Source organism: Mauremys reevesii, linkage group 24, assembly GCF_016161935.1.
Source record: "Mauremys reevesii isolate NIE-2019 linkage group 24, ASM1616193v1, whole genome shotgun sequence".
NCBI lineage: Eukaryota > Metazoa > Chordata > Testudines > Geoemydidae > Mauremys > Mauremys reevesii.
The window spans coordinates 10,927,901-10,943,391 of NC_052646.1; the positions used below are offsets into that span (position 1 = coordinate 10,927,901).

The 15,491-nt window shown below is 58.4% G+C and overlaps 1 protein-coding gene across 1 annotated transcript; it reads right to left on the minus strand.

The window, feature by feature from the left end:
* Window positions 1–507: 507 nt before the first annotated feature.
* TAGLN2 (transgelin 2) lies at window positions 508–15,117 on the minus strand. Its single transcript, XM_039512973.1, has 5 exons — window positions 14,980–15,117; window positions 3,503–3,695; window positions 2,924–3,098; window positions 2,189–2,291; window positions 508–1,701 (listed from the first exon to the last, which is right to left on the minus strand). The coding sequence occupies exons 2-5, from the start codon at window positions 3,677–3,679 to the stop codon at window positions 1,560–1,562; spliced, it is 597 nt and encodes a 198-aa protein (XP_039368907.1). The 5' UTR covers window positions 3,680–3,695; window positions 14,980–15,117; the 3' UTR covers window positions 508–1,559.
* Between the last annotated feature and the right edge of the window lie 374 nt (window positions 15,118–15,491).

Consider the following 15,491-nt stretch of genomic DNA (forward strand, 5'->3'; position numbering starts at 1 on the left):
CAAGGCAGAGGTCCCAGCCCTGACCTGCCACCCTACCCCCTTGGTCCAGCTGCTTGAAGGCACAGGCTGTTCTGCATGGACGTGCCTGACCCTTCCCGGACTGCCCCTCAGAGGGGAGGCCCAGCTGGGGTAAGGGCCTAGTGCCAGCAGGCTGCTCCCACCAGTGAAGGTCTGGCCTCACTCCCTGTCAGGAGGCCTCTGGTGCCATCCTAGACAGGGGAAGTTGGGCATAGGTGCAGCCAGCTGGTCTCCACCAATTCATGCTCCCTCCAGCACAGAGGGACCCAAGCCTGAACCCAGCCCAGGCACTAACCCTTTCGGTGCTCTCCTTTCCTGCAGGCTGTGCAGGGCTGGCTGTTCGCTTGCACGGTCATTTCACTCTTTGCTGCCCCAGTGTCCGTGAGAATCGCCAGCTGAGCCAACCCTGCATGAGCTGCTCAGACCCCTGTGCCCCTCCCCCACTGCTTTGTGCTGGGCTTCCCATCTCTCACACACACCGACTCCAGGTTATAAACACGATTTGGGTGACCTTTATTTTGATTGGTGACCTCAGAGATACATTCCACAGTCAGAGTAATCAGAGCACAGGTGACAGCTACGGCCCAGCTCCAGAGCTGGGCATGCAGCACTGCTGGGCCAGCTAGGGTTAGGGTCAAGCCACATGTCAGCCAGGAACAATAGGGCCCCTGCTGTTGTAACACTGGGGCTAGCTCCAGGTGCAATGCACTTCCTAGCTCCTCCACCCCTGGTGAGAGCACAGCACACAGCTGCTCCTACCCCCCAGGGTGGACCATCAGCTGGCTGACAATGCCCTGTCCCAAGTCCTGGGGTGACAGGGCAGGGTATTGCAGCCCTTTCTTCACAGCCCCAGCTGGGCAGCAGTCTGCCTGCATCCCAGCTACTGGTGCCTGGGACATCATGTTACGTTTCCTTACTAGCACAGGAGAGTTACTCAGACAATACAGACAGCTCCGCAGCACAAGCACAGGATTAGAGACAAGACACTTGCTAACAGGTCTTACAGCTGAGCAGCTAGATGGAGCCCTGCAAGGGAGATTTTTGGTCCTAAGGCTATTGACAGATCAGCAAGAGCCACTGGCCTGGGTACCTGGAATGCAAGAAGTGGGTTTGCTGCTTTAGACAGAGCCCCAAGCAGGAGAGATCTGGCTGGCTGTTAGCAGCCATGGCTTTGGCACTTGGCTTTGATGGAAGGGTGGGATGGGGCAGCCTTGATTGGTCCCAATATCAGTCTAGACAGTCATTTGGTCCGTATGGAAATGGAGTTTGGTCTCTACAGAACTAGGGTGTAAGTTTAGGGGAGTTCTGGGTCTTGCACCCAGTGTGCAATATTGGGGACAAGGGCCCCCCCAAGGTGCTGGAATGGGGAATTTTGAATGAAGACTTTCAGGGCACAAGGCCCTGGCAGGTTTCACTGTGGCAGTTTGCAGGGGGTGTTCAAGGCACCACTCCCCAATATTCTAGACTGTAGACAAATATATTAAACCCTAGAGAGGAGGGGGAAGGGATGGAGGAGAGGGAGTGCTGCCACGCTGGGCTGATCAGAGGATCTGGCGTGGCATCCCATAGCCTGTCATGCCTGCTTGCGATGCACCCCGGTTGGTGCCCATCTGCAGCCCAATCACATTCTGACCCTCCTTCAGCTTGTCTTTAGAGAAGTCACGGCGGTTCTCCTGGGATTTCCTGGGGGTGAGGAACACATGAGTCAGACTGGAGGGGTCATAGGGAGAGCACCTAATGGCTAGGCAGCATTGTGTGCTGAAGAGGAGTGGCTCACACTGCACTGTGGAAGGGAAGCTGAGTGGGGCCCAGTGACAGGATCTTCCAGGACAGTCAGGCTGGATGAGCTGACACCCTGTCCCTCTGTAGAGTGACTGAGGCCTAAGTCCCCAGTCACAGACTGAGCCCCAGAATCCCTCTTGCAGGTGGGGGGGAGGGGGCAGCAGAGCACTGGGAGGGGCTTGTATTGCTTCTATCCATCCTGCTGGGAGAGGTGGCTCCTGCCTGGAGAGTGGAATCCCACTTCTAGTGGCTCCAAGTCAGCTAGAGACAGGGAGCCCCAAAGCTGACTGCTCCCAGGGCTGGGCCACGCCCGCTTGGCCGGGCCACCCACCACTGTGGCCTGAGGGGCTGGTTTTCTGTTACTCTCAGAAGTTCAAGAGCCACTTACTTGGGGAACCAGTTGGGGTCTCCAACAAACAACCCATCTTGCTTTGTGACAGCCAAGCCCCCCAGGTTCATCAGGGTCCTCTGCACACAGGCCATGTTCTTTCCTGGCAGGGCAGAGAGCCCGTGAGTGATGTGCTGTGGTTTGACCCAGGCAGCACTTGGAGGGGGTCAGGAACCCAACCCACCAGTGCAGCCTGCTGCTCATCTCAGCTCACCCCAAGCTCTCTGGCCCACATGATGGGCCACCTGTACAGCCCTGGCCAGGGTTCGAGATAAGCAGCCATTCCAGAGAATGGTGGCAATACCATCCCCCTCTCCTGCGTTCAAGCACAGCCTTTGGATGTGCCAGGCTGGCTGTGATCGGCAGGAGCATCCGCTGACCTCTGCTAGTAGGTGTAGAGCCTGCTGGGAAAGGGTCAAATGAGCTCTGCTAACTCAGAGGCAGGAGACCCACTGCCCCACCCAGATACAAGGGAGGCGGGAGAAGATCTAGTACATGGGCTGAGTCACCCTGAGGAGGATCCCCAGGATAAGGAGAGCCTGGGGAGGCAGCCTTCTGCTCATGAAGGGGGCGAGTTTGGATTTCTGCACAGCACAAGGGCTGGATCTAGGGCAGGCTGCCCAACTCAGAGGTTCCCTGCTCATCCCCATGCTAGAGGTGAAGCCTCCCACATGATCCAGGGCAGTATTGTGCCAAGCCAACCCTTCCCCCCCCTCCCCCCCCAGCTCTCCCTACCTTCCCAGAGGTCCACAGTCTGGAAGATGTCAGTGGGGGCAATGCCATAGTGCTCAGCAGCCCGCAGGAACTGGGAGATCTGTTCCATCTGCTTGAAGGCCTTGTTTGAGGGATCAGTGTTGGCAACAGGCCCCTGGCCCTTTGGGTAAAGGCTGTTGATGAGTTTGCAGAGCACCTGGGCAGGAGGGAGGACATGGATAAACCCAGGACTCAGTGTTCTGAGCTGGTCTCAATAGCAGTCTCCACAGCACCCTGTATCTAGGCACAGGTCCATCTGCAGGGGTTACTTCAGGGCAGAGTTCCCCGTTAGCTCAGCATAGCCAGCGTGTGCCTGGAAGTGCTCCAGCCCTGCTGGGGAAGGCTCAAGAGGCAGTAGGGAGGACCTGGTGCCTCTGGTCTATAGAGCTGTGCTGTCCCCGCACAGAGACCCTGGAGGATGCTTGTATCTCACAGCCCCATCAAGGAGGAGGAGTTGCCTGGGGCTCTAGCTCTCTGGAGGGGAAGAGACACCCCAGCTCATGCAAGAAAGCCCAAGCTGCTGGGGCACAAGGGGGATCCTACCACCCCAGTGATACTTACTGTGCCATCTTTCAACCACTCCTGGAATTTCTCTTTCCCGGGCTCAGGCGGCTGGATGCCCCCACACTGTGCCAGGATCCACTGGGTGAGGATCTGCTCCAGCTCTGGATCATACTGCTTGTCAATCCTCTGCTGAACCTCCCAGCTGAGTCCGTAGGCTGGTCCCCTGTTTGCCATGGCAATGATGCAGTGTCTGCAGGGCCAACAGACAGGGCAGGTGAGTGAGATGCCCTCTACAGTCTGAGCCATGACACGGCAGCACAGGCGGGGGAGCCAGGATCCATCAGCCAGACTCAACTGGCACCAAGGGCCCAGCCCCTTTGGCCACCCCAGGGCAGAGTTGACCCTGGCTGGCTGTGGATTAGAGGCTGCCCAGGGAACACCCCCTGCCCCCGCTCTCAGTTTGGGGGTCTCTACTACAGTGGGGCACACATGCCAAAGGCCAGGGACAGACCTCTCTGGCTTGCAGGAGGCAGCTCTGTTCTGCAGTCCCAAAGCTAGGCCTCCCCAGAGCAGGAGCAGCATGTGCTGGGCTGGTCACAGTCAGAGGGGTTGCAGCAGCCTCCCTGCAAGCCAGCTCCACAAGCAGTGGGCACCCAGGCCAGTCAAGGAAGGATCTGCATTTGCACCACTCTGCACAGGCAGAGCTAGAAAGCCCTGTCCACTCCCCAGCACAGGTGCACATGCTCTAGGCCCATTTCCTGGTGGGGAGGAGAGCCCTGGACCTGTGATCACAGTGCTGGGCATCTCCTATCCAGCTCAAAGACTTCAAGCCAGCAGGGAGGCGATCCTGGGTTCAGCTGATTGAGCTCTTGAGATCCCCAGCCCAGCATTCTGCATGCACCCCCACACCCTGTTCTCTCCAGAGGGGAGAGCACAGCAGTGCTCCTCCTTCCCCTGCAGCTCCGAGCCCCAGTAAGTGCTGGCCTATATGAAGTTGTGCTGATGCCAGGTTGTGTCACCCTTCCCCAGGGTCTGCAAGGGACACACACCATGACAAGGCTGGCCCCACCTGGTGTGCCTTCCAGATAGAGGGAGCCCCCTATGTCCCATGGCTGGGAGCAGACAGGAGTAAGAGCTGGGACCACCCCACCCATGGAAATCCTGCATCTAGGCAGATCGGGGGCTGAGCCTGCAGAGGGAAGCCCAGCACCCAGGTTCCACCTGCAGACCAGTCACTGCACACAGAGAAACACTCCATGGAGCAACCCACCCGTCCCTCTGCCCACACAGGACCCCCAGCCCAAGGGACTGCCTTTGCTGGACCCCATCACAGCACAGCACTGGGTCACTGAGCACCCCGCAGTGCCCATCACCAGCCCAACAGGCCCCTGCTGCAAAGCGAATCTCTCCAAAGACTCCAGCAGCCTGCTCCCCACAGCATGGGACACACCAGCGCCAGCAGCGAGGAGGAGGCTCTTGTACAGTTCCCTGGGCTGCTGAGCCAGTCTACAGGGAGGCCCCACCCTACAGCTGACTGTCGGGGGCATTGATTGGAGACTGCCTCCTGGCAAGGTGCAAGGCAGAGGGATGTGCTCCTGGCACTCACCACAGCCCCTCCCCCAGTCCAGGGCTGCCTTTTTGGAAGGCCCTTACCCTAGGGTAAGGAAGCGCTGCTGGAATTTCCTTTGCTTTAGAGGGACGGTGAGACCTCACCCGCTGTGTGGCAAGGATGGGCTCCAGACATGGCTTCCCCCTCCCCACACCCACTTCCTGCTTCTTCTATTCCAAGACTGGATCCCTTCAGCTTTTGGGGCACTGTAGGGTCAGCACCAGTCAGGGGCACCTCTGCATTGGGCCCAGCAGAGCATCATTCAGATTCAGCATGTCAGCACCTCCCCACCCCACACACACCTGGGGGGAAGCCCGCTCTACGCAGTCAGGGCAGTTGGATTTCAGGGCAGGAGAGGAGATGAGAACATGGTGGGTCAGGATTGTAAAAGAAGCTGCTGCAGCCGTGGCTGGGACCAGGCTCTCTCCAGATGGTGGGAAAATGCCTGTCCTAGAGCCAGCCTCTCCCGCCAACCCCATACACTGGGTGCCGTATCAGGAAAGTCAACAGCCCGGCCGTCCAGGCACATTCCAGCCCTAATCTCTGGAACGCAGCTATGTGCTGGGGCCAAGCAGGATGCGCCAGGGCCTCAGCCCAGCCTCAAGCTGCCTGAGGAGCCCAGCAGCTGTTCTGCAGGGGCAAGGGAGCTGCCCAGCCCCACAGGCTGCTATATGGAGCTTTAGAGGGAACCAGGGTCCCAGGCCAGATGCAGCCAGGCCAGGGCAGAGCCTCTGGCTGGGGCTGCCAGTCCAGCCCTTCACTGGCTCTCAGCTGACACCCCATGTAAGGGGATAGGTGCTGCCCCCTCCCTACTTGCTGGGATGGTCAAGCTCAATTCCACTTGTTCTGCTCCCTCTGCCCAGGCTAGCTGGGGGCAGGCTGGTGTCTCAGATGGGGGCAGGCTTTGGGGAAGAAGAGGGATGAATAAGCTGCAGCTTGATAACAATCCATCCCATTGCTCCACCTCCCACCACCGCTGAATCATGCTTGCACCTCTGGGTGAGGCCTGGGCTGGAGTTCTCAGCCAGGAGACCTCATTGCCTCTGCAAGGGCTGCCAGCGTCACCACCACCTGGAGCAGGGGAGTGTTGCTTGGCCAGGCAGTGACAGGTGCTACGAGAGAGTGAGACTGCACATGGTGCCATACAACAATGCTGCACTCAGCCAAGGGCTCTCCTGGCTGGGAGAGCTTTGGGATTCCTGCCTCACAACATGGGAGTGAGAGCAGCTGCAAGCTCTGCCCCAGGTGCAGGCTGAAAATGAAGCCCTGCCCCTGCTCTAACACAGGACCCTGGCATCCACAGCACATGGGCAAGATGGAGGCAGAGGGGGCCATGCCCAGGAGCTGCGGAGAAGGCTGGACTGTAGGGAGGGCAGCTGGGGATGCTGGGCAGGGGGCAGGCCCCTGCAAGGATTGTGAACATGAGCAGTTCTGCTGTGGCTCCTGGAGGGAGCAAGCAGCAGCATTTGATGTGCCAAGCCTGGGTACCCATCCATGCCTGCAGAGCAGCTCTAGCAGAGTCATGGAGAGAGCATGCATGCAAGCTGGTCCTTGCAGGGGCTTCTGGCCCATGCTGGACACAGTGGGCAGGACAACAGCCACCACCCTCTAGATTCAACTGGGAATCAACAAGCCCCAATAAACTATCCTGCCAGGCCAGGCCCCTCTCCCCAGCCCTGAGGCAGGGCTGAGCCAACAGCCCCCACCATGACGCTGCACCAGCACTTCCTGGACAGCAGCTTATCACCCTTGCAGGGCACTTCCTACCCAAGCAACCCCTCCCCCCAGCATCCATGGCAGGCCCCAGTCCCAGGCACCACCCTGGGAGCAGGAAGTGTTATTTCAGCTCCCCAGCCATTCTGCAGGGAGATACTCCATGGGGGCCAGCTGGGAAGGAAATAATCAGCATTTGCTGGTCCCTGACCTGGTGCCAGATGGGAGCAGAGCCCCACTCCTCCCTGACCCCACTGCTCCCTGCCCACTTCCCCAGCAGCTCAGTCAGGGGGAGCTCCTTATAATCCTGACCCTCAGCTGGTTGGACAAGGGAGCAGCACAACCCAGAGACACAGGGCACCCAGCAGGCTGGCTCCCCACCCCTCCCGTCACTATGGAGCAGACCTTGCAAGGCCCCAGTGGACCCAGCACCCACTTGTCCTGTGGAATGTTTGCAGGGTTGGGAAATGGCTCTGGGGCCCAGACTCAAGTGGGGGAGGGGAGGGGTGAATCACTCCCAGCCAGGGACAATTGCTATTGAGCAACCTGGCGATTTAATCATGTCTGGAGATTGTCAGTAGTTTGGCTCCCTCCAGCCTCCCTCAGCGTCACTGTGAGACTAGCAGCTGAGAGGAAGGGGTGAGGATGCCACAAGCCAGGGATGCTGCAGCTCTGGGCACCGTTCCTGGGGCAGGTCTGGTGCCAATATGGCATGGGTGGGGTGGGAGTGCTCCCATGCACCCATCCAGGCCAGGGCTCCCAGGCACACACAGGAGGGAGGGGTGCTATTCCAGAGCTGGCTACTTCGACTCTACTTCCCCCTCCCCCCCCAGCTGCAGATACCTGGGGAAGGGGCCTGAGCCTCTGTGCTAAGGTGGCCTGAAATGCTCTTTCCAGAGAGGTACTTAAGCAGTCAGGGGGGGTGAGGGGTGGAGCCCATGATCTCCTGAACCCCCAACACTGTGGATCCCACCAGGCCTGGGGCTGTTGGGTTTCACTATTGCTCCCCTGAGAACTCACCCAGCTTGCTGGGCACAGGGGAAGGTTTGAGCCACCCCCAAGCTTGTCTGAGAAAGCAGCTGCAGTACAAACCTGCTGTCCCACTGGCTCTGTTCCCCCAACACCAGACTTACCAACCCTCATTGATGGCCCCCTGCCAGCCTGTCCTCAGCAGTCCCCCAAACCCCAGCCACAGCCAGTGCTCACTCCTGCACCAGGTGTCAGTGGCTGCCCTCCACAACCACAGAGCCAGGTGTTACTGAGGCAAAGACCATCTGCCCCCAGCGAGGTGCCCGCACGGCTGACAGGTTAGAGGGGGAACCCAGCTCAGCAGAAGTGGAATTGCTGCTCTGGGTCTGCACCCTGCCTCTGCAGCTCCCCAAAGCTGGCAGGTCTGAGGCAGGAGAGCCAGTCTGAGGGGTGCAGACACCCAGCTGGGAGCCCTTCACACAAAGGAGCCAGCCCTGAGGGCTGCAGCCCCTCCCTGCCACATGCCAACTCCCAGTCCTCTCTGCTGCAGGCAGCTCCTTCCAGTTCAGTGCAGCTGGCCAGAACCACCCACACAGTGGGAAACAGATGGTGGCAAGTCCTGTCACAGCCTGTTCCAGAAGCTCCTCAGGTTGCACTGTACTGGGTGGGTTGCCCCCCGCTCCCTCCCCCACCACCCTGTGCAGGGAGCCCAGCTCTCTGGGCAGGTCTTGTCTTGAGTGCTGGCTGGGAGAAGTGGACTAGCTCACTGCTGGGTCCCAGCCTGTTCAGGGGGCAACAGCAGCCAGTCCACTCAGGATGGGCAGAGTCCTAATCATCCTCCCAGGTCAGACCTAGCCAGGCTCCAGGCAGTCACTACAGCCTGGTGTCCACCACACTCCTCTGTGGCATGCAGTCCGGGAGCACAAGCATACAGCTCCCATGGTGGCCGGGGGGGAGAGAAAGGAAGATCTAGTAGGGAAGGTGCTAGCAGTGCTGCCCCAGATCAGCCCTGCAGACAGCATCTCATGCCCACACTTGCACCATGCAGGTTAGACTGTCAGGCAGTATTCCTGGGAAGCCAGCACCTCCTCAGTGCTTATGCAGATCTCGCTCCTTTCACGTACATGCTCACTGAACCATGAAGGGGCCACTTAACAGGAGGCCAGATGCTGCCTGACTCACTGCTCATCACTGACTCACTGAGCCAGGTTTAACTTCTGCACCCCCCCCCCCCATTAGTTTCACATTCTCAAGCTCAGGACAGTCCAGGGCATGTGGGAACTCTGCCTAGTCCAGCCCCTATGTGGATGCTTTAAGCAGCAATGTTCTCAGAAGACGGGGTTTGGTTTCCCTACAGTAGGGGTTATGTCTGTTTGGTACATGCCAGGCCAGTAGTTGTCATAAACTGGACCTGAGCCAGGAGAGGAGCTGGTGCCACCAATTCTCCAGTTCATCCTGCTGGGTGTTGAGAGCTGTTGGCACAACACAGCTTTGTCCCAGCATGTCAGGGAAGAAGGAAACCTACATCATCTCATTTCCCAGAACAGTCCCTACCTGTGAGCCATCACAGCCATGTGAGCATGCCGGGGGGTTAGACGGGGTTAGAGCTGGGCTGCCTCAGCCACAGCGCCAAGTGCAAGGTCATATCTAGGACCAGAGGATGTGGTGCCCTGGCAGGCTGGGCAGCTGGCTGGCAAGCAGGGACTTGGTTATTCACCATGCTCCCTTCCTGAACACATACTCCCAATGTGTACATGGGATATACAGACAGGAGGGTCATTAAGCAGGATGAAAGGGGGTGCTACAAGCTGCACCCCAACCCACACCCAGACTCCCTCCCCTGGCTAGTAGAATTTGACTAACCAGCACCCCCTCCCCCCATGCCAGATAAAGCTTTCTGTGTTTAGCTTCAAAGTGCTCAGACACCGAGGCAGAGGCAACATCCTGTACCCAAAGATCTAACCAGCCAGATGAGCAACATCAGCCAATGACTGGAAACTGAAATCAGCAAAGTGCTAACGGAAAAGGAACAGCAGATTAAATGAAGGTAATTAGCCGCTAAGTAGATTGGCAAGGGATGTGGGGATTCTACATCACATGGAGATTTTACATTGAGCTCAGCTGGCAGTTCTGGGCTGGAGGCAAGAATCCCTGGCTGGGAGGCTCTGACCTGTGCTAAGCAGTCACAGATTGGATGATCACAATGGTCTCTTCTGGTCTTGAAATCTAGGCAAATGTTGCTTTAATTGAGTCCCAGCAGGATCTTGTGTCTGGAGAGCATCAGGCTACACTGGCCCATTGTTCTCTCGCAGTCTGGATATGGGCAGCAAACTGGACACCCTGCACAATGGGACTGGGCCAGCTGCCTCCAAGCCAGTGTGCTATGCCACACCCCTCCCTGGGAACATGGGCAGAGGCAGTACCTGTCCCATCCAGGTAGTAAGGTAGCTGAGAGCAGCCACATTCTCTGGCTACAGACATTCCCTCACTCATTTATTTGTGCTTCCACCTGCCCCCAAGTGGGACCTGCAGGCACTTTGAGAAGCTGATTGAGGAGGGCTGTGCCCAGAGCCCCACCCCCATGCCAAGCCTTGGATCAGTCCTTGGCAGACAGGAAGGGTGGCCGAGCACCCCAAAGGGTCAGAGCCCACTTCCACTGCAGCTCACCAGCAGGAGTGCAGCTTTGCAGAGTTAGAGCAACATCAAGTGGGGAACCAGCCTGCACCGGGCCCAGGGCTCAGACAGCAGCAAGAGAGCTGAGAGGGAGGGAGAGCACCACACTTCCCATAAGATTAGTGGGAAAGATGCTGGGGCTTAGCCAGAGGCTCTTGGCCAGGATTCTCTGAGGACAGGCCCCAGAAAAGGTATGAAGGGGGATTGGAAGGGCCCCTGCCCAGGTCCGTGGCCCTACTTGGGAAGCCACAGAACAGGTAGCTGAGCTTCTGGAGAGTGGTTGCAGAGAGGGCAGCCATCAGGCCCAGCCTGGAGTGGCTGTGAAAGGCAGCTCCTCAGGAGCATTAGCAGCACTGGGCTCCAGGCCAAGGATCAGCAGTAACTGAAATTGGTGGAGACAGGCCTGATTTCCTGCCACAGATGGAGTCTGCTGGCGACAGGAGCACTCTCTGCAGGGGGAGGCTGGAAGACGAGAGCCAGCCCTGGGGGAGGGGAGAGGATGCTACTGAATCTGGCAGAGCAGAAAGCAGCCACCAGAGTTTAGCACCCAGGTGGCCAGGAAGCGATAAGCCCTCGGGGGAACTGATCCCCCACACACACATCTGGGCAGGGAGGGCGAGTTGCGGCTGCTGAAATCCCCACAAACAGGAAACCCCCTGGAAGCGTGGGTGGGTCCCCGGGGATGTTGCCATGGCAACAGAACACAAGCCAGCCACAGACCCAAGGGCACCAAAAGTGCAGGGAACAGACATCAGGTCCCATGAGGGCAGCATGTTCATGTGGGCACCTCAGAGTACAGGGCTCCACAAGGCAGGTGTCTGGGCAGAGACACCCCACATGAGGGGCTCTGGCTAAGCTGCCAAGGAGGGGAGCGAGCCAGCAAGAGGGTACAAGCCCCACACTGGGCCTTTGGGCAGAGAACCTGGCTGGTGAGCAGCAGCTCAGGACAGGGAAGGAAAGCCCCCCTGCCCCCTCCCCAGGAGTTTGGACCAGCTCTGTTTTGGTCTGTCACTCCCCCACCCTCGAGAGCCCGGGGGAGGAGCTAGGATTACCACCTGGTTGGTGCCAGACCGGCCTGGCCGGTTTTGTAATGGATTTGCTAGTTAAAAAAAGTGGATTAAATTAAGTGTGGCTCTAAAGATTAGCTATCCCATAGTACTGTCAAATGTTAACAGTTTCTGTGTGACCTAAGGATGCTGCAGTCTTCCCACTTCTGCAGTTTAAGTAAGAAATTGATGTTATCAATCTTCTCTGTGTTCTCTAGATACTATAAGTGGCAGTTGAAGGGCGGGGGTTGCAGAGTTCCCTTGTGGTTGGGGGTGCAGCAGGCTTACTTGGGGAGGTGCTGATATTTTTGCATTTCAAAAGGTAGTAACTCTAAGAGGAAACAGAGCCTGCACCTTCAGCTGTTGAGACTGCCAAGGTGTAGTGAGGCCATGACCCCCATGGGGGTCAGGAGGAAGAAAAGGCCCCACCATAGAAGCCACACTACTCACAGCCTTCCTCCCACCACCCCCACATCCACTCACTTCCAGCTCATGTTCTTGAGGGCACTGACCCTGACTTCAGCTGGGAGGGCCTGCAGCACCCAAGCCACAAGGAGACTCAGCCAGCTTTCAGGTCAGCTCTTTGGAGCCTGCTGGCGTAAGGGGGAGCTGTAGATGGGCTAGTGGGAGAGGCAGTAGGGATTACTGGGGGGGTGGAGAGTCTCTCTGCTCCCTCCCCAAGAGCTGCAGATTCTCCCTGCTCAGAGCTTGGCCACCCAGGATTAGCACCTCCACCCAGGAGAGCTCTTCTGGGACCCTAGTCAGGGCAGGGCTGCCTGCCCCAGCCACTCCAGCCTGGAGCTCCCAGAACTGAGCACCCTGGAGGCAGGAGGAGGATGTGGTGGCCTTCACAAGCCAGATCGGCACCTCATGAAACTTTAGAAGGCACCCCCCCCCCAATTCAGGGGCTCAGCCAGCTGTAGAGAGATGCTCATTACAGATGGGAATAAAAATGCCGGCTCTGCCTGCTCCTGGAAAGGCGCCAGCAAGCAGCAGGTCGATTCACATGACTAGCAGCTGCTGTTTTATAAGGCAGTTTCACTTTATGGAGGTCCTCAATTCAGCTGTGAACAGATGCCCATAAAACATTCCAGCCCAAGAGCACAGGCTGTTAACGTGACTATTAATCTGCTGCCCCAGGACATGCTACCGCCCTCCCCGGAGCCTTTGCAAGCCCAGGCCTGCTGTACCTCGACATTGGAGCTTGCCAAACTGGGAGCTGGACAAGGCCTTTTCCCTCTGTTAGCCATGCTGAAGGCAGGGCTGTTACATGTTCCTAGCCATCAGGCAGCCTAGGACCAGAGAGCCCATCCTGCTTCCAAGCACCCATCTGGATTTGCTGCTGTCCCACAAGAGGTGCCAATAAAGGGTCAAAGTGATTGCTCTAACCCCCATTCATCCGTTACCTGCAATACCCTCTCCTTGACCCCAGAACCCTGCACAGAGTGCTAGAGAAGGACAAACCCAGGAGCCAACACACACACCCATGCTAGGACCAGTCCAATTCCACAGTAGTGTCACTGGCTCAGGAGGCCATTCCACAGGAGCCATCTACACAGCACTGAAACCACTTCCACTGTGCCACCCCAGTTGCTGCAGTTATATTGGTAAAAAGGTACAGCTGCAGCCCCGTCATACAGACTAGCTATACCAGCAGGGGAGGCACCTCTAAACCAGCAGCACAGCATCCACACTGGAGGACCAGGCTGATTTAGCTACTGCAGAGCCCCACCCTATCCAGAACAGCTCCATTGGTACAGTCTGCTAGACCACTGGTTCTCAGCCTTTCCAGGCTACCGTCCCCCTTTCAGGAGTTTGATTTGTTTGCATACCTCAAACTTCCCCTTGCTTACGAGCTACTTGCTTACAGAACCAGACAAAAATACAAGTGCCACAGCCACACTATTACTGACTCATTTTCAGTACATAAATATAATTACTTACATTTCAGTGCATAGTCTATAAAGTAATAGGAACAAGTCACTGTATGATATTTTAGTTTGCACTGACTTTGCTAGTGCTTTGTGTAGCCTGGTGGAACACTAGATTTATCTAGATGAGCATCAACCCAGGGGTACACACATTCCTAGTTGAGAACTACTGTGTTAGACCAGGCCTTCCTTGCCTCTCACCAGGGGCTGCGCAAGCTCTTCAGGGAGGGATTTTCACACCACAGCCTGAGAAAAGCAGCCTGGAGACTATGGATGAAGTGCAGCCACCTCACACCACGCTGGAGTGGATGTCAGGCGTGGCCACACCCTGGCCAGCCAGGGCAGGAGGGAAAGGACTTAGGAGCTCACTCATTATTTGAGCTCTAGGTCAAAGCAGCATTAGCCTGCCTGAGGGACCAGCTGTGGCTGTTCCAACTGGCCCGTCCCTCAGGGGAGGACAAAGGCCTCATGTGTCTCCACTGCTCACAGCCATTTTAGAATCAGAGCGCTGGAAAGGGACCAGCGTCCAGGGAATTGGGTCAGACCCAGAAGTGCTGCTAGTTTTTCCTTTTCTGGAGAAGAGGGCCCAGGCTGGGAGACTGTTTTGAGCATGAAGTCGTCAGCCCCGCACTGGCCTTTGTAACCACTGTGCTGTTTGCCAAGCTGGGGAGCTCATGGCAGCCAGAGGAGAGCAGGCCTGGTGCCAGGAGCCGCAGCACAAGCAGCCACTTTGCAGAAGTTCCCTGATTTCTAAAGTTTGTTGTAGCAACAGGCTGCGAGCTCCAGCGGAGGGGTCATGATCCCCGATGAGACAGCAGTTTCTGCACTACAGACCCAGACTTTCCCCACAGCACCCGAGCGCCTTCGCCAGTGGCCATCTCTACCACACCTATCCAGCTCCGCTCTGTGGGGGCCCCCATTGGTTCGCTCGCTCCAGCCGAGCCAGATTTAACAGCACCCTCTCCCCTAGAGCGGCAAACAAGGGGTCCTGGGGCAGCCTTCGCAAAGCCGCCACCAGCTTTAAGAACCCACCCAGTTGCACGGCCGAGCTCCGGGTCCCCACCTCCGGCCCCAGGCACACCAAGCCGGGCGCTCAGCCCAGCCCAGCCCAGCCGCCTGCTGTTCCGACACGTGGGAAGCCTGCGCCGGGGCCGCGACCGCTCGATCAGCCCGCGGGCCGCAGCGTAACGCTCGCTGCGCACGAGGGGCAGGCAGCGCCCCTAGCCCCGCTGCGCGGCTCGGCACCGGCTCCCAGCAGCCGGACGGGCAGGACCCGGGAACAGCCCCGCACACCGGCCGCTTTCACCGGGACCCAAACCCGCCCGGCCCGTTCACGGGACGAGACTTCGGGGACTCCCCAGTTCCTGGGCCAGAGCAGCCGCGGGGAGCTGCCCGGTGCGCGGCACTTACAGCAGCTCCCGGGCAAGGGGCGAGGTGGGGCAGCCCCCGGCCCTAAGGGGCCCCGCGCTCGTCCCCGAGCGTGAGACAAGGCAGGTTCCCCCCGCGCCCGGCCCCACCTTCCCTGCATGAAGCAGCCCCGGCCCGGAGCCCCCAGCGGGGGGGCGCCCCACCCAGCCCCGGCGCGGCTCTGACCTGCTGGCGACGGCCTGGTGTTAGAGCGATGCGATGGGACCGCACCCAGCCCGCGCGGCTATTTGAGGGCTGATGTCAGCGTCCGGGGACGGGGGGCGGTGCCGGGGGAAGGGACTTAAAGGGCCGGGAGGCGCCGGCCCCGCCTCACTGTGAGGCGGGTGCGGTGATGCCAGGCGCCCTTCAGGGCAGGAGCCGCCTGGGTTGTGCCGGGCCGCAGGCGGGCGCTACATGCTTTGAACCTGCCTTTAGCAGCGCTGCGCTACCCTCCCCTGGATCGAGCCCAGCCGCCCTCCCCCCTGCAGCGCCTTCCGGGGAGCAGTAGCGGGAAGCCCCCGGGGAACCCCCCCAGTCTCCTTGCAAATTTCCCAAATCTGGGGATTTTTGAGTAAAATGTTTTGAATGACAATTCCTAATTTCCCAAGTTGCAACATTTTACTCACAAATCCCCAGGTTTGGGGAAATTTCCCAGGCACTGTGAAAAACATTATCTGGGAGTTTTTCACCGCTAGGTT